This window comes from Vidua chalybeata, chromosome 5 (assembly GCF_026979565.1).
Source record: "Vidua chalybeata isolate OUT-0048 chromosome 5, bVidCha1 merged haplotype, whole genome shotgun sequence".
Lineage (NCBI taxonomy): Eukaryota > Metazoa > Chordata > Aves > Passeriformes > Viduidae > Vidua > Vidua chalybeata.
The window spans coordinates 46,214,445-46,232,928 of NC_071534.1; the positions used below are offsets into that span (position 1 = coordinate 46,214,445).

The following is an 18,484-nucleotide window of genomic DNA, read 5'->3' on the forward strand; positions in this document are numbered from 1 at the left end:
GAAGTAGAATATTCACGTTCAAAACAAGCCTTTTAGAGTGGGATGGCACACATTAGACAATTATTTTAGTACAGAAACAGTCTGGAAAATAATATTTATTATTATTGTTTATTAACAGCAACAATAAAGTCATTATTACCCCTAACTTAATACAAGAGGACTGCCATTATTGTGGATGCCAACATATTTAGAAACAGTTATTTTTAATAGCAATTTTCAGGAACAAAAGAAAAGTCTGGAGAAAAGTATAATCTCATCCTGTCCCAAACAAATGGAAAATTATCCCAAAAGAGTATTTACCTCTAGATTAGTAAAGTTGATGGAACACATTCCTATTGCCCAAAGTGGGTGCTGATCTCAGTAACTTAGGTGTAAGCGAGGCATTACAGCCCTTGCCAATCCAGAGAAATCTTTAGATAGAAAGTCTGAAAATAAAAAACCTTGAAGCATCACTGATTTTTTCTGTCACTATCTGATACCAGATTTCTGCTCTGGGGAAGTTACTAATGCCTTTCAATATCAGTTTTTCACATGTCATGAAAAACCTATTATCTAATTCTCAGTACATCTTGGAAAAATTATGAGCATTTACACATGCTGTAAAAGATGAAAAAAAAATTTAATTTAAAGTAGCCTAGCTATAAATAAAATTAATTTTTCTTTTATTAATAGAATCATAGAATGGTTTGGGTTGCAGCACAGCTTAAAGATCATCTAACATTAAGGGCTGATATCAAAAACTCAGATAACTAATATTGAGAATCTATATCCTGTATGATTTCAGTATCAACTCTTTCTGAACTTGAAGCCTTAAACTTTACTGAGATCTAAAGTAGTGAAACAGAAAGCAAAAAAAGAAATAGGATAGATTCAGATCAAAATTACTTCACGGTACACTGAGCAGCTCCTTAATCAATACCATCTATGGATCCCAAGGAGCTATCCAAAATGTCCTAAAGAAGATGAAAACATTTCACCAGCTGAATTGCTTTCTAGGTTTTGCTGACTATAAATAGCAAGTAGTTACTGGAGGTGCAATTCATACAAAGATCTTAAGTTTAGATGCCTTTGGATCTGGATTCCAATCCTAAAGTCCATTGATTCATCATGAAACCTTCTGATATCAGACAAAAAGGAAAGCATTGGTCAATGTCTTAATCTTGGCATCTTTCTTATGACTGCAGAAAGATACATCCATGTACACAGATTCCAGAGGTGATGCTGGTGGTCTGCTCCTCCCTCTGCCACCCACCTGAAGACGTACTTTATTTCAGGACTAATTCATGTCTAATGAGGCACAACTACTCAGAGAAACAAAAGATGATGAAGAGGAGCAAATTCTGAATTTAAATATAAGGCACTTTGGGGATCTTCAAAAATTTATTTTTCAAATAACGAGGAACAAGAGTGCAGTGTAGGTGAAGAATAGATTTATATTAGTAGGTGTGTTTTTTTTCTTTAAGAGAAAAAAGACCCATGTCTAATTTCTCACTCTGCCTTTGAATATTCAAACTTACACTTCCTATCTGCCAAAGAATCTGAACTGTCTCTTAAGCCACAGCAATATGCATTTAAGATATTTTATAAACTGTAAAAGGAATTAAAATTACTACTGTTCTTCTTTTCCTCATCTGCTTGTCTTTACAAAGACAAACTGGATCTACGTTGCATCATGTTAGAATCCACTTCTGCTGAGAATACTTACTAAATGTAGTTCCTGTGGCAAAATATATGGGTCACAAGAATTGGAGAGAGGTTTTGTGCTGACATTCAGGTGCATAGCTTTCAATTTGATACCTAATTTTTTTCTACTTTATACATCTGTATTCTTTTAATCTGTTCTTAGCATGCAATAATACTGTATTTCCTCATTAGACATTCAATTCTGGTCCCACTAAGCCAATGCAAGAACTGTTAACACACTGTGCTTTCTCCTCACACCTTGGTTTGCCTCAGTTGCTAAAGGATGCTTTTTTTCAGAGAGAATCTATAACTGTACAATAAGAAACACTATCCTTCATTGCTCCACGGATATTTTCAAAGTCTGATAATTTCTTAATATTGCACGAGAAAACTATAGTTCAAAATGGGCTAAGGAAAATCCTATTCTTGAGCTATAATAAAAAGCTCAGCTATCAAGCCATACATTCCCTATGTTATGAAGTACCATCATTGCACCTTACTTTCCAAAGCATGGACTTTTCCACAGGGCATTTTCTTGCACTAGTCTGGATGGGAAATACTATTCCTTTTCGGAGAGACTTTCCTCACCTCAGTATCTACAATTGCTATTCTGCTTACTGTGATACTTGAACAAATATTGCTGTTCAAACAGCTAAATGTATGATATGATGACATAAAATCAACAAAAAAAGCTGTGGAAAAAGAGATTCAGTCAATTGAAGAAGTAAACTGACAATGTTGCTTCTAGTCCTCCAACAATCTTTTAAAGCTGCTATTGTAATTGCATATACTTGAGGTTAGAAAAAAATAAAATAGATTTATTAGAGATAGATTTATTAGAGATAGATATAATGAAATAGAGAGATCTTACAATTGCAGGTCCATCTGAAAAGAAGCTAAGTTAGTTTTAAGAAATTCTATTATTAAATTTGAATCCTTTACTCCAAGTGAACTCTTTGAGAGGCTACAGAGCTGACTTGCTTTATGTCAATTTATATGAGGTATATAAATATTTATATACTCCATATATATTTATGAGGTATATATATTTATATGAGGTAGACAATGAACACTATTGTGCACTCAGTCTCATTGAAAACCCAGGATTACCCACCTGATGAAAGCTTGGTACACACACAGTGCTTGCAAAATTTAACATATAAAGCAGCAAAGTCCAAAGAAATAAAGCCCAAAAAATTCTAATAGCATGAGTAATGGTTTGGAGAAATACATTTGGAGTAATTTATATTCATACACTTCTATCTTTACCTGTGCCAGTAACAAGTTTCATCTGTTCTTTTCATTACATTTTTCTACAGGACCAAAAACAATGACTTGGGAAACCAATGGACAAACGACACAACTAGGTTGTAACAGATCCTAAGGTATTGCCACACACAGCTTTTGGCCAGCACTTCTGCTAGAAATGAGCAGAAGAGTCTGAATACCCAAGCTCCTCAACTCCACTGCTGCCCATAGGCTTTGGCATCATTGCAGGGCATGAACTGTTGGGGCTGGGGACACTGTCTCCTCTCATGCATCATCATTCTTCTGAGGCAGATTGTTCATGTCAAGTATGCACCAGCAAGGGCCTAAAGATCTCTGAAATATCCCACCCATCTGTATTGAATAAAAATTATACACTGTACCATACTGTAGTGCACAATGACCAGCCAGCTTTGGTTTCAGTCTGTAATACACTGGTTAAGTCACTTCCATGTCTAGTCCAGATAGAGCATATAAAGATCCATCTTGTACACCTCTGCATTCCAGAGTTCATTCTGTGATACAGATATACCTTGCATCTAATTTGGGAGGGTTTTTTTGTTGTTTGTTGGGTGTGTTTTTTTTTGTTTTTTTTTTTTTTTTTGTTACAGTATGGTACGTTTGTTTGAATTTCAGATGGTGTAAACTACCTTCATAGGTAGTTTGACCTTCACTATCCTGTCATTCCCCCCACACCCTAGAAGGCAGTTTGGATTTGTAACAACACGTTTCTTCAAGGTTTGCCAGTAATGGGATGAGGAAGTTCACAGCAGCTGAAAACAGACACTGGAGTCAGGAATCAATAGCTAAAGGTCAAATCACAGCAAGCACGTGAGAAACAGCTCTAGAATTTGTGCTTTCATGTAACATGAAATCCAATCTATTTGCTTTCACACCCCCACCGCTGCCTTAACCTTGTTTTCAGCAATCCATATCACCCCAAATTGTTTTCTGTCAAAGTCTGCAGCTCTCTCGTAAATCTATCACCTGCTGTGGCATTCATTGGAATGAACACAAACAACATGTCCTGATGTACATTTAATTCTCAGAAACAACAGGAAACTGAATTTTCATGACAACTGTCTGAAGTTCAGGCCAGAATGAAATGTCAGTATTTAACAGCTAACACTTTAACACTAGCTGTGTATACATGATCTCACTAACCGTAAAAATTAATGTACTCAATATACTTTTCCTTCAAAGTACTGGTTACTTATTTTGCCTGCACTGCAAAGCACAGACGTAATTTTGTCAAATTCAGCCCAACTTCCACATAGTTCCCCAAACTCCTATTGCCATATTTAAGAGAAAAACTGTGGAAAGGATTCAGGCTGGAGAAGTTCACAGAAAACTGCCTCCTGTGGGAGGGCCTCCAGGTTGGAGCAGAGGAAGAGTGTGAGGAGTATTCTGCTGGAGGAGGAGGTAGTGGCAGAGACAATGTGTGACCAACTGACCACAGGTCTGATTTCCAGTCTCCTGTACTGCCAGGGTGGATGAAGGAGAGAAAAATCAGGAATGAAGTGGAGCACAAGAAGAAGGGAAAAGTGGGAAGGAAGATGTTTGAAGTTTTGGGTTTATTTCTCATTATCCTACTCTGATATGATTGGTAATAAATTCATTTTCCCCATGTCAAATCTGTTTTATCTGTGACGATAATTGGTGAGTGATCTCTCCCTGTCTTTATCTTGACCCGTGAGCCTTTTGTTCTACTTTCTGTCCCCTGTACAGATGAGGAGGGGAGTGACAGGGTGGCTGTGGCTGGCTGGAGGCCAGGGTCAACCTACCACACCCATCACCACTGCAGAGCCATTTAATGGTTCAGATTTCCTGGCGTATTCCTCAAATGGAACTTACTGAGCTCCTGCACTAACTGTACTCTCCTCCTGTGCTCATATTTATTAAATGCATAGTGGTTTCAATACTAATCACTCCCATGTTTTCTCTCTCAGCCCAGAATTCTGAAAATAGAAGTAGCTACTGAATATTTTAAAAATCAGAGGTTATCAGGTCTCTCACAGAATTTAAACTCTAGGACAGATTGATTTTGACAGTTTCACTGAAGAACCAGCACCTTCTCATAGAAGTAAAGACTACTTTTATAAAAAATATGCTTACATCACTGACTAAGGGCAGCCCTCCAATCTCATGTACAGAGGAGAATTCCTCTTATAAATATTACAGAGAAAGCAAAAGTTCAATGTTTTGAATGTGCACTGAGTGATTAGCAGAGATGAAAATAGGGATACCGAAAAATTACCATTCTGTACACTTACATGTATATATATTTCTTCACTTAAAAAAAAAACAACTGGAAGGTGAAATAAGTAAACAAGACAGATGTATACATTTTTGTAAACCTTAAATGACACTACAAACCATTAAACATAACAACTGCATTTCAGAGGGAAGTAAAATATTCTCATGAAACAAAAATACCATGTTCTTGATTCTAAATGTGCAATTTGTTACCTGGATCAAAAGTTATAGTATTTATTGTAAAACTTATATAAAATCAGTATTTAAATATAAATAATATGGTACCTGATGGGTCGATTTTCTTTACTATCAAAGAGTGAAAAGATCACTTCCAGTTCCTCTCCCAGATTGGAGCACATTAAGCTTTTCATCTGAACAAAAAGATGGTGGCTGCTAGCTGGTACTGGTGTGTCTTTTTTTCGATGGCGATGTTCCATCTAAAAATACCACAAAAACAGTGACCAGTTTGAGTCAATTATAAAATTCTCAAAACAAAAAGAGGTAAAATATGTAATGTAGAACTACTTTATTATTCCAAACTAGTATTTTTTTAAATTTAATACGAACTTGTATTTTTTCCTTTCTTTTTTTTTTTTTGCATCAGAGAAGGAAAACACAGGGAATTTACTTTCTCAGTGTTACACTTCATCATAGTTATCTTTAGGTGAAAAACAGTAATCTCTAGAAATTTATTTTTTTTTACTCTGAAAGTGGGGAACCACTTTAAAGCTTTGTGCTATAACAACATAGTATTTCTTAGCTGGTTTAAACAGTTAATGATCTGATATTACAGTATTCAAACACATTAAAAAATGCTTTCACAGAAGACTAAATACCAGTATTTTAAACTGGGGAAAAGCAATCATACGCACATTTTATGATCTCTGGCAAACTGCTTTATACAAGCTAATAAATTGTCTTGATTTGATGTCACAGTTTATATCTTCTGCATTTTAGTCATCCATTAAGAGAAGGACAATATTAAGTTGTACTATGCCTCTCTTAAATTGTAACAAAAATAATTTAAAATAGCAATCTTTTTAAGCTACATAGTCTTCATACTGAGGTTATCTTTTTTCCCCCTTTTTATTTTTCAAAGTACACTCCATGAGTGCCATTACTAGTTTTCTGGCATAGTTTTCCTCTCTATGTTTCTTTTATCATTAATGGTTCCTCACTATATTTTATCTAGTGCTTCAACAGGATTCCATAATATTACATATCACTTTGAAATTACTCAAAGGTATTCTAGCACAAAGAATTTGCTATTAGGTTTGACACTACAGGTCAACAATACAAGTAAAATACAACTTAAAAATTATTACAAAAATGCATAATTATTTCAGATCCACAAAAAATTGTAGCAATGATTTTTTGTAGGGTTTGTACTTAAATACAAAAGTTATAATAAAGTTCAGCTTAAATACAAGCTTAGTCTTAAGCACATAAGGCTCAGAACTGTGTATCTGTAACAGCTGCAGTACTTAAATATGTGCCAAAGCCTATATAAATGAATTGGCAAGTTTTCTTAGACCTTGCTGGATATTTAATCAGAAGAATTATCAGCGCTGGTTTTAATAAATCAAGATGGGCTTTTACACCCAAAGGAAAGCTTTCTTATGCAATTTAACTGCTATTTACATTAATATATTAGAAACTACCAAGAGCCCAGTATGATTAATTGAGACAATATTATACCATTATTATATTTCCACAGAGCTTATCTAGACAGGCTCATAAGCCAGGTAAAGCTCTAATGATTAAGAGTCCCACAAGCTTTTATTGATGATTAAATTCATATTAACATATTAACATAATTTTAAAGGTATATCAGAAAACTTTTAACAAATAACATGTAAGCTAAGCATGTATGCACGGACAAATTTGATATCAAATCAAAGAATTTTATACAGATATAGAGATGACATAGCTGTCCAAAAAAATTCTTTCCTTACAGTAAAATTCATTACATTATGAAATGCCAATTTAGTGGATCAAAAAAGGTACTTTTGGTTAAATAGAAGAGTGGCCATCAACCTATCAGTACGTAATTTGATAGCAAAAGTACCAAATATTACATTCACATACCAGCCTGTAGAGCTCTGTAATGCTGATCTCTTCAGGATCTACCATAGCATATTCTTTTCTTGGAACTAAGTCAAGTCCCAGTTGTCTGTATGAGAAATGAAATCACAGTAAGTAGCTTCTACTTTCAAAATAAACAAATTAGCACTGCATGTGTTTGTTGTTTATTCCAATAAATAATGCACATGTTAATTGGTAGTCTATAATTAGTTTACTTTGGTTTTATTTTGGTCTATTTTGGCTGTAACCACCATTCACATTTGACTCATTCCCTTTCTCCACTTTGCAAAATTAATAGAATGTTTTCCCACAATTTTTAAATCTGTTTCACATAGTGGACAACTATGTGCAATGGACATTGTCCTTCGTATTATTCTGAATATTTCAGTGTGAATGCACTAGCACTGTCAATTTGAATAACATCCATAGAAAGGAAGATAAAAAGAAAATCCATCAAATGTCAAAACATGAGCTTATTTTCAGTTTGGAGTGGATAGTATCAAAGCTGAGCTTGAATCAACAGGAATACAATTTATTTCCAGCACAGCAGTAAGCAATAATGTTTAAGAATGCATAAGGACATGAAGGCAGTCAGGCTGAATTTAAGAAAATTCAGTTATTCAAATTAAAGAAAGATGCAGAGCGCAGTAGCTGGGATGTATGTTGAGACGCCCAAGTAGAAACTAAATTGTGTGACCAAGTTAAAAAAGAAGCAATGTCAACCAACAGAGTTTCAGTTAGAACGCAAAGCTCTGCTAAATGCATCATCCAGGCATCATGTGTATTAAAAAGATGTAAAATGCTGCTTCAGATATTCCAATGCAATTGGAATAAGTACTGTCTTAAAGATAGTACTACTGCTACATAAATTATACTGATATAAAAAGCAGAATAAAACAATTAATAAAACAAGCCACTTTTCACTGTTAAAACATAGTGGACATAAAAACAATGAAGGAGAAAGTCCATTAATAAAAACAGGCAGCACTTGTTAGAAATTTATTCTTTATTTCACCATTCTACAATCAGTCTAAAGAAGTGGCATTACAGTTTTATTACATTTGATTTATTTATATTCACTCACTCGTTGCCCCAGTCCAGACGAGCAGTGATGTGTCGCTTGACATCCTTCATTCGATCGTGGGTGAGATGGCCAACAAGGACCTGCCTTCGCAGGTCCAGGATTTCATTCATTATGTGCCACAGCCGGTGAAAGAGATCCCCTTCATTCCTCTGTGAGATAAAAATATGATTGCCTCTACATTATCTGATAATCAGGATATCAGCTTATAAACTGATAATCCTAATAAATACATACATGATGAGGAAATTAGGAAAACCCCTTTTTCCCTTTACTTAGTCTTTTATTCCCCATCACACTGTGACCATTTTACCTGCATGTGAGTGTGTGCATATAAAATAATTTCAGGCCTTGCCACAAGACCTTGTCTATGCTCCACACGCATCCCAATATTCCAGTCCAGCTCCTTGTCTCTCTCACATTAACCTACTCTAATACACATGACAGTTTGAGAAAAATTTAACAATAAACGTACATGTGTTGCATGACGCAGCATTGTTTTACTCCAAGAGTACGTTCATTCTGTACTGCTGTCTCATCCAAACTGAATATACCATCTATATTTCAAGACTATTTGAACTCATACACATAAGGGATAGAGAAAACAATAGCTCTGAGCAGTCAAACGCTGAACTACAGTGTTAATTTGTTTTAACTTTCCCTTGCATTGATATAACTTTACACACTACTGGCTAATCATAAATAAATAGCATGATATAGACAGAATCTTGTCCAGACAGTTCTTCTTTATCTAACTGTGAAGTAGGAGAAAATATACGAATATGACTGCTTTGAAACCACATCATCCTATTCTAATTATATACCAGCTATGGGCATAACAATTTCCCATAAATGAACCTCTGTTCTGGAAAAATCTATTAACTCTTCCTTCACTAATTCTAAGTAGTTTTACATCTTTTTTTGAGAACCTTTAGCTTGAGAAAATTACTACAACCTTCATCTACATGATTCATCACACAAAGTTGAAAAAACACTCCTGTTAAGATTTGTTCTGTTAATTCTTGCCAAAAACCCTAAGTCCATTTTCCTTTTCCTTCTTCCTATGAATAAAAGGCATAAAAATAAAGTTCAGCTAGTTCTGCTGCATAAGTTAAACCTAAAATTAATTTAGAAGTACCATTACTCTCCATCAACAACTGTTATATTCCAAGCACTCTGAAAAATTGCAATTTGATAAATCTGCTCATTTTACTTCACAGTCATTCACTTCATAAACTCACTAAAAGGGCATTAATTTATTGTTTGTCTTGGCTTTCTGTCTGGAAAAGAAGAAAACCAGGGTAATTTTGAACATGCAATAACAACAGCAGTGAAGAAAAATGTTGCCAAAAAGACAAACAACTGCTGTCCCTTGCAAAAGGGAAATATGAACATCATAAGTAAAAGAAAACCAAGGGAAAAAAGTCATAGAAAGAGCCCTTGAATTAGAAACATGAGACAAAAAGGACTTCGTAGGAACATTATAAAAATGTAAAACCTACACCGATAGTATGTTTTCACAATTTTCCATCAGACACTAGTATATAGAGCTTTCATTTCTGCAGCCAAAAAACCAAATTGAACAAACAGTAATTCAGGTGCATCTTTGGTCCTGGTATCTGATAAGTTCTTTGTTATTATTCACGTGAATACAAGAGACATGTAAATAACACTATGAAGCTCAAAATAAGATTTGAAGGTATTAGTAAAACAATTAAAAAACAAACTGAATGCTTTGGGATTCTTTATGAAATATATACTTCAACCAAACCAGAGCATCTAAACAACAGTGCACCTTTTGAGATGACGGTAAATCAAAGCAATATTATTCAGGGTACTCACCACATAGAGTTGTTTCCACATTGTTCCCCAGTCTCTTAGAGTTGATGTCATTTCTGTAATAACAGAATCTTCTGTTGGAATAACCATTTCAAATTGTCTGTAACATGCAGAAGAACATATGATATTGCACAAGCATTACTAATCCCATTGCAGTTACTAATATGTAGACTTCCTACTGCCAACAGTGATGTCTGTCAACCTACATGAGTGCTCCTTCAGACCATGACACTATTTTTTTGTAGATTTATTGAAACCCAATGGAAAAACTTTGGGTGAAAATAGTTTAATCCCCATACAAAGTCTTGGCCCTAGAGAAGTCAAGGTGAATTTTTTTACTATGAGATAAGCACATAAAAAACTACTTTCACAGCAGAATAAATCCCATAGTTTCCAAAGGGATCTTGACTTGTCAGCTTTTCATGCCTGGATTACTTTTTTCATGATATCTTGTCTCTCTCACTAAATTAACATAACAATGTGACAGCTCTTGGCCATGATGTGCAGCAGGGAACATGGCCTGAATGGGAAACTAACTAACAAAGGAAATAGATGCAACAACAGTTGAAATCCATGCAAGTACTGTCATGGTGTCCACTAACAAAAATTATTCTGCTTTTAAACTTTATTTTATTGTGATGGCTTACAATTTCACTGAACCTTAAGTTTTAGCTACAACTTTAAAAGGAGGAAAGGATCCTAGGGCAAGACAAACCACATGTGGCTGTAACTTCATAGCGGACAACAGAGAGTTTAACAGTAATGTGGGGACATTTTCACCTGTGAGAATGAAACTCATTTTAATATTATTACAGTCTTCATCATTATCTCTGCTCATTGTGAATAATGGATCTTCAACACACTCATTCATGCTCCCAAAACAAAGGTCACTTCATGTTCAGGCATCCATCTATTATGAGAAATGTCCTTACCTAAACAGTTTTCAAACTGTTTTGTATCAGTTCTCTACTAATAAATCCAAAAAAAGAATACAATATGAACTATTACAAATTAAGCAAAACTGAAAAAAACTTTTAAGATCACTGACAATTTTTTAAAGTTTTAAATTTTTAGAAGTGATACCATCAAGGTATCAAGTTTTATGCATAAAAAATTAGTGGTTTTTTTTAAGTCAGACAACTTGAATTCCAAAACAAAATTTTAAAACTAATTTTAACCGATGATTCTGGTTTTTATCAACTCTTCTAAATATGAAAAAACATCAGCTGTTGTCAAAAATAAGTACTGGCTCTCCATCACCTGAAGACAAGAAGCAAAGGAAAAAGTTTCTCTATTCATTTACAGGTTTAGGAAAATCTTTTGCCATTAAACTGATACATTATTTTACCCATTTTTGTAAAATGGCAACTGGTAGAGCTACTGCCCTCAAACAAAACAGATAATCTTAAACAGCAGGTTAAAAGACAGCTTATGTACAGAATTTCTTCAAATTAAGGCAATGCTATTTTCAAGCCAAACTGAACATAATTGTTTCCCCTTTTCTCTAGACAATACAGAATGATATTCCCAATTGCATTCAGTGTCTTTTCTGGATACAGCATTCCAATTTTATGACCATGCAGGAGTATCAGGTTAGCTAGACACAACCATTTCAAGTCCTCTGGCAGTAAGCTGAAGATATCATAACATAACTACATTATTTACTTTATAAGCAAAAGATTTTTTGGTACAAGTAACTGACCATGTTTAAATATTTGATATGAGAACATTTCACACATACCCTTTGTTCTTAACGCATGCATTCTTCAAGTGAATGTAGTTAGATGGAAATATGCCCTGAAAAATAAAAAAGTTTAGGTAAAAAAGGTCCCCTTACATGAGTTTGGCATTCCATTTACTATCATTCAATATGCAAATGCATACTGAATTCCAAGTCCTCCAAATAATTAACAAAAAACACATGTGAGGAAAGAATGCAATAAATACTCAGTATAGCCCTAACAGGAACTAAAATGCCATATTCAGTAGATTTTAAAATCTTCAACACTTCAAAAAATTAGAAGATAAACACACATAGAACATGCAGAAGATTGTTGAGAGCTCCCTTAAGGCACACTGTTTTATTCATTATTCCTACCTTGCTAAGAAACAGAACAGCTGTGGGGGATACTGTCTTATCAACCACATCTTAAAAATAAGGATTTTCAGACAGGGATTTTTGAAATTAAGCAGAATAAATGAAGTTAACAATATTCAATAAAAATAAAGTCAAGCAAATAAAGAAAATCAAAATGTAGTCTAATTTGGTGGCAACTCTGCCTGCAGTGCACAGGAAAGTTGTGGCAGATGCCTGTCACAGAGCCTATGTCTGCCAGGAGCAGCCCTTCCCCAGTTGTTTAGGGGCTCTCCACCATGCTGGTGAATACTCAGCATTGCTGCAACAGCCCCACTCTCTTACAACACACTGGCTTGCACAAATCAGAATGAGCAAAATGAAGCAAGCTCCAAGCCTCTGGCTGGGAAGATAAGACACTACAGCTCATGCAGTCAGAGAAAATGCATATATGGTCTCTTCATAATAAGCACAGCTGCATACAGCTTTCCTTTGTGATGATGGTGTCCCATTTTCTTTTCACACAGCCATTAGACCTTCAACAAAACCAAATCTGCTGTGTAGAGGCAACGACCCTTTTAAATGCTCCTACTCCCCTCTGTAATGCAAAGTAGTTCAGGGGAGCATCTCCCAAGGACAGTAGGACATACAGCCCTGCAGGTGTAACAATATGTCAGGGATGCAGATGCACCCTTGCTGCAGAGCAGCTGCCACAGGTAACTTCTTCCAGTGTCAAAGCTGGCAGAATAACAAGGGAAGAATCTTGACAGAGCAATACCAATAACAAGAGGAGGTACAAGGTGCTCTCATGACTTTACTCTTGGAGAGACTCCCTTCAAAAATTCAAATCAGAAAACTGTTTTCATTCTCACTAGGAAAACAGAGAATTTACATCTCATCTCTTCACACATCAAGTCATGTTTAGAAAACCTATTCGTAACTTCCATCACACATTTGACAGACCACAAAGCAAGACTGACAGCAAGCATGTGGTGAGAATTGCAACAAAAGACACAAAAGATGCAATAACAAACAACAACTGCTCATGTCTTATAAATCAAACTGTAATATACATCAATGAGATCAAAGTAGTAAACATCAAATTTTATTCTGTGGCTACATTTATTGTTTGATTTGACCTTCTGTATAAAGAAAGGAAATTTATGTGATTAGAGACCACAGGCCTTGGCACAAAAGGCCAACGACTTGATACGAGCCCCTGGAAACTTTTCAAAATTATTGTGTATGTGCTTTTTTTGCAGCTGAAGAATCTTGAAAATGAGGACAGAAAAAGAAGAGCAAAGCTTACAATGCAGATTAAAGGACCGACAGATAATTTAAGACCTTTCTTTTCCCAAGAAAAACAAAATCTGTAGAATCCCAGAGGCAAGACAACAGGAGAGATCAAGAAAATGGAAAGACAAATAAGACAAGTAAAGCTTAAACATACAACATGAACAGACATTGAAATATAAATTTCAGTAACTTTTCATGTCTGAATGTAGAAGAAATAAATCAGTGAAGTCTGGTTTAGAATACTATGCTACTATGGAAACCAAAGACTACACATCAAAGAAAACCAAAATGAACCATATATTTTACATGGCAACACATACATTTTATTCAGTTGATACTCTGTATGTGGCTCTTATTCTAGCTGTCTCCACTGGCTGCTCTAAATTAATTCATAGCATCAAGAAAAACAGGCACAGTTTAACCAACTTTTCCAACAGTGTTTACAGTTTGTATTCTCAGTAGTCTTCTCCCTTCAACTTAGCTTCCTCTGAGTGGAAAATCTAAAATTTGGAAATGAAAGAAAATTCACCACAGCCCTGGATTTGTAAAGTGTATTATCCTAATACATAAAAGCATTTCAGAAGGGTAATCCATGACCAAATCTATTTAAAGTAGTACCAATAATATGCTTTACACTAAGCTCTAGTTTTCTTTTAAGAGTAAATATCATACACTTTCAAGCAGATTATTAACTTTTAAAAAGTAAATATACATTTTTGCCCAAGAATGCAAAATTGCAATTGACCTTTACCTTAAGATTGGGGTTTTTTAAGGCAAATCCTCTGTACCATCCTGTGAAGAAAGCACATTTTGCTTTTTAAAGAGTGCAAATCATTTACATATGTAAAACAGATTTCATCTTTCCCTTTTGGACACATATAACAATTCCACAACGCTGTCAGACTACATTAAATTAAAAGATTTTCCATGCAATGAAAGGTATCTTATTTAAACCAGTTCATATTTGGATGACTTCATTCACACAATTTCAGGAATTACTCTTTAACCCTATACTCCTAAATGTTTCTAACAATGTAACCCAAGTAAATTCTGCACTGGACACCACAACGGTCAAAGCAGAATAGTTTCTTACTAACTAAAAACATTTACACATCATTTCTGGGCTTCAGGTTCTACATCTATCAACCACAATGCTATATAAATTTCATAATATACCTGATTCAACAGAATAGATCCTATGCCTTCTAAAAGAACATTTCTTACAAGGTTAACCATATATAAACCTGATATTATATTACAAAAAAAAAACCAAAAACAAAAAAAAAAAACCACCTATATGATCCCAAATGATAAAAAAATGAATAAAAATTATTAAAAAATCAATGTGTTGACTTTCAAGTGTTAAGGAGGCAGATTATGAAAAGAAAATGCAACTTTATTTCTCTGACACTAGCAACAGACATTTGCTAAAATTTTGTTTGCATTCTCTAAAACAAAACAGATGTAGAAGAGAATGCTTACACTCCTTTAAGATTTTTAAATTGTGTTGAATTAATTTGAAAATGTCTTGATGACAGTCAGATTTCCCTCAGAAATACCAAGAAAGCAGAAGAATCATGAGAGACTTCCTTTCTGTTATAACTCTTATCATCTGTAAATGTTTATTAAACAGAAAGATTAAATAAAAATTAATGTACTGCAAATTAATTATTTTAGAGATTAGAGCTCACTGGAACAATGGAAAAAATTAAGATGCCAAAATGTATTACATTATTGACTTCAAAAATGCATTACTTTAACAAAATAAATGAATATTAATGGACTTCACACCATCAATACACAAAACTTAATTTTCACTGGAATCACCTGTGAACTCACCATCGCATTTCTCTAATATTTGAACGGTGTCTCCAATCTCCAATGATAGGCCATGTGGGACTGTCCCTCGAAAACCAGCAATTACTGAAAAATACAATATGCTTCAATTATTCACAACATTAAAATATAAATTATTCCTATTGTTAACAAAATAGTATATTACCATGAGAAGTTACATGTTAGAATGAATAGGCTTACTCAAATGTAATAAGCTGTGAAAAAAGTCAAAAGAAAGACCCATTAAGCTACTTTTATGAGCAGAAAATTCAAAACAGAGGACTCAGAAATAAACCTAAACACAGCCTAATGATACATGAATGGAAAGCTTGTACTAGAGAACACTATTAGCTAGTATAAGTACCCCGAAGGACAGAAAGTGTTTTATTCCAAATGCTTACACTAACACGCATCAGACCTCAGAATTTTGCGAGCTGAAAGTGCCAATATGTGCCAATATTTTTGTTGCCATCCATACCACTCACACACTATGAAAAGAAAACCTTATTTCACATTTGCTAATGGATGCTATAGACCCAGCACTCCATATAATCCCAAATGTGAAGAAATGGTTCGGGGGTGGAGACCACTAAAGCATGTTGTTCACTCCAATACATGAAGTGCACACTAAGCTTCCCCTGCAGCTTCACCAAAGCCATTGAAGGGAGGTCATGAGCTCAGGCTGGCACAAGAGCTACAGAAATGGAGCTGGAGATAAAACATGCCTCAGAAACAAAACATCCACCAGGCAGTGATGTTCCCAAATACATACAATGGCCAAATATTGTCTTATATTGTTAATTCTAAAACAATAGACAGCTATTTTTTCACTCTGAATCAAAACAGAATACCCAAAAGCCACTCAAAGAGTTCACTCCTAAAAATGCTAAAAATCCATTCTAGATAGCAATTCAGCTATTCAATCCTGTTCTTTCTATACTTGAAATGCTGAATTAAAATATTGCCTAATCCAGCCCATGAGATCAAGCAATAGTGCTTTTGATTCTCTGTATTGTAATCTTTCAGAGCTGAATTTTGAAGTGGAAGAGGAAAACAGCCTATTTACCAGGGCATGATGCACAAATAGACTTTGTAGCCTGACATCAGTCTTACTGCTGTCAAATACCTACCCATCTAGACAGGAAACCCCAAATCTCATAGGAAAAAAAGAAATCCCACTAACTGAGAGGCATGACAAGAAAATGTCACATAAAAAAGCCAAAAAGATATGCATATATGTAAGGACATATATACACTCTTGCCTGCTGTTGGAAGTCTAACCTGCCACAAGCAGACACTACACTCAAACACAACATAACCTGTCATCCACCATCTGTGCCTGCCACATTGTTCATCAAAGGCAGCAGGAGAGATTTTGTCAGCAACCACAGAAACTGAAAATTCATTTGTGAATCTTCAGAAGAAAGTTCCAGATTTTAAGAGTAAACCAACAGGATATGGTTTATGCTATGGGACAGCACATTTAAAAATGCACAAAAAGTACTTTTTTGCCAAATCCTTCTTCAGAATGTGAAGACTTCAAAACTCATTGTATTCGGTTATCACTTCACTCATGAGAAAAATCACCACTGTGCTTAACCCACAGTCTTTATGCCTGAAAAAGTCCTGTGAGATCGTATCCCTGGACAGTCCCTAAAATTTTGATACAACATGAGACCAGTATTTATAGTACTGATCCTACTCAATAATGTGTATTGAATCAATCTCTATTTGTCTTGGTGCTACTCCCACTCTTGAAGTTTTTTACACTGAGCTGAATACTGTGAGATATGCAGCATAAAATAAAAAGCTACTTTGGTTCCCCACCATGACCAAGTGCACCATTTTTAAAGCAGCTTAGTAGCAAGACAGCATTAGTACAGTGAGAAAGTTTGTCCAAGAGTTGAAAAAACCCTAGAACTTTTCAGATAATTATTTTACAAAGGTCTGAAACTTAGAACAATTTATTAACTATGAAGAAATAAAAATAAGAAGCAAATTCCCTGAATATCAATGCAATGTACATGTAAATTCTGCTGTGGCACTAGAATGACAGTAGTCACTCTAGTCACCTTTCTAGTTTGAAAGAAGTAAAATTTAAACATGAAGCCTGCCAAAATAGCATGTACAGCAACCGAAATAAAATTAAGGAATTAACTGAAGAAGTATGCAAAACCAAACCAAACCCTCATGTTTTAAACTCCATCAAATAAAAAAAAGACAGTAATTTTCTCCTTATGAGCCAATATATCCTGTCACATTGTTATGATTTCACTTTTCTGTGACATTCAGTTTTTATTACTTAGTTACTAGAGTTGTTAAAGATATTTTTCTTTTCCTCTTCTCTCTTTTTTTTTTTTTTTTAATAAGTTTAAAAAAAACTTTCAGGACAAAACAAGATTGAAATCTGACACAGTGTAGAAAATAGCTAGAAATCATTTTAGAGCATGTATGAAGAACAAAAGAACATGAAGAACAAAATTATACCCTAAAATATCTTCTAGAAAGATGGCCTGCAGAGTACTAGAAAAAGAAAGAAGGAAATGAGGTCATCATCTTTACCTCTAAGCACATTCACCTGACACTTGAAAAACTCTCCCTGGATTCTTGTGGTGTAAGGTCAGGCTCAAAACTAGTAGCCTGTGGTGTTTAGCAGTGTCAATCAAAGTAAAATAAAGAACACTGGAGAGCAGCAGAGGATTTAATTAAAAGCACAGGAACTCACAGATAAACTTACCTCACAAATGTTGTCTCAGCTAACTTTGTAATAATCAAATCATGCTACTGAAGTTGGACCAAGACAGAAGGTGGCCATCATAACAACTGTTATAACAACTGCTAACAATAGATGAGGGCTGAAGAACTCAACAAATTTTTTTGCCTCTGTCTTCAATGGCAACCTCATGAGATACATCCCCAGAATCCTGGGGGAATACAAGAGCATGTAGCAATATGACAATGGGAATGGCTTCAAACTGAAGGAGGGTAAGTTTAGTTTACATAATAGAAAAAAATTATTTACTGTGAGGGTGGTGAGGCACTGGAACAGGTTGCCTGGAGAAGTTGTG

At 34.8% G+C, this 18,484-nt stretch overlaps 1 protein-coding gene across 1 annotated transcript in view; it reads right to left on the bottom strand.

Annotated features, from left to right (window-relative positions):
* Positions 1–18,484, bottom strand: part of DOCK4 (dedicator of cytokinesis 4) — a 218,982-nt gene that overhangs the window by 123,303 nt on the left and 77,195 nt on the right. Inside the window, exons 2-8 of the mRNA XM_053942036.1 lie at positions 15,420–15,503; positions 14,332–14,372; positions 11,952–12,007; positions 10,214–10,310; positions 8,375–8,523; positions 7,294–7,378; positions 5,491–5,642 (exon numbers count right to left, since the gene is read on the bottom strand). Coding sequence (XP_053798011.1) covers positions 5,491–5,642; positions 7,294–7,378; positions 8,375–8,523; positions 10,214–10,310; positions 11,952–12,007; positions 14,332–14,372; positions 15,420–15,503 — 664 coding nt within the window. The remainder of the gene's footprint in view (positions 1–5,490; positions 5,643–7,293; positions 7,379–8,374; positions 8,524–10,213; positions 10,311–11,951; positions 12,008–14,331; positions 14,373–15,419; positions 15,504–18,484) is intronic.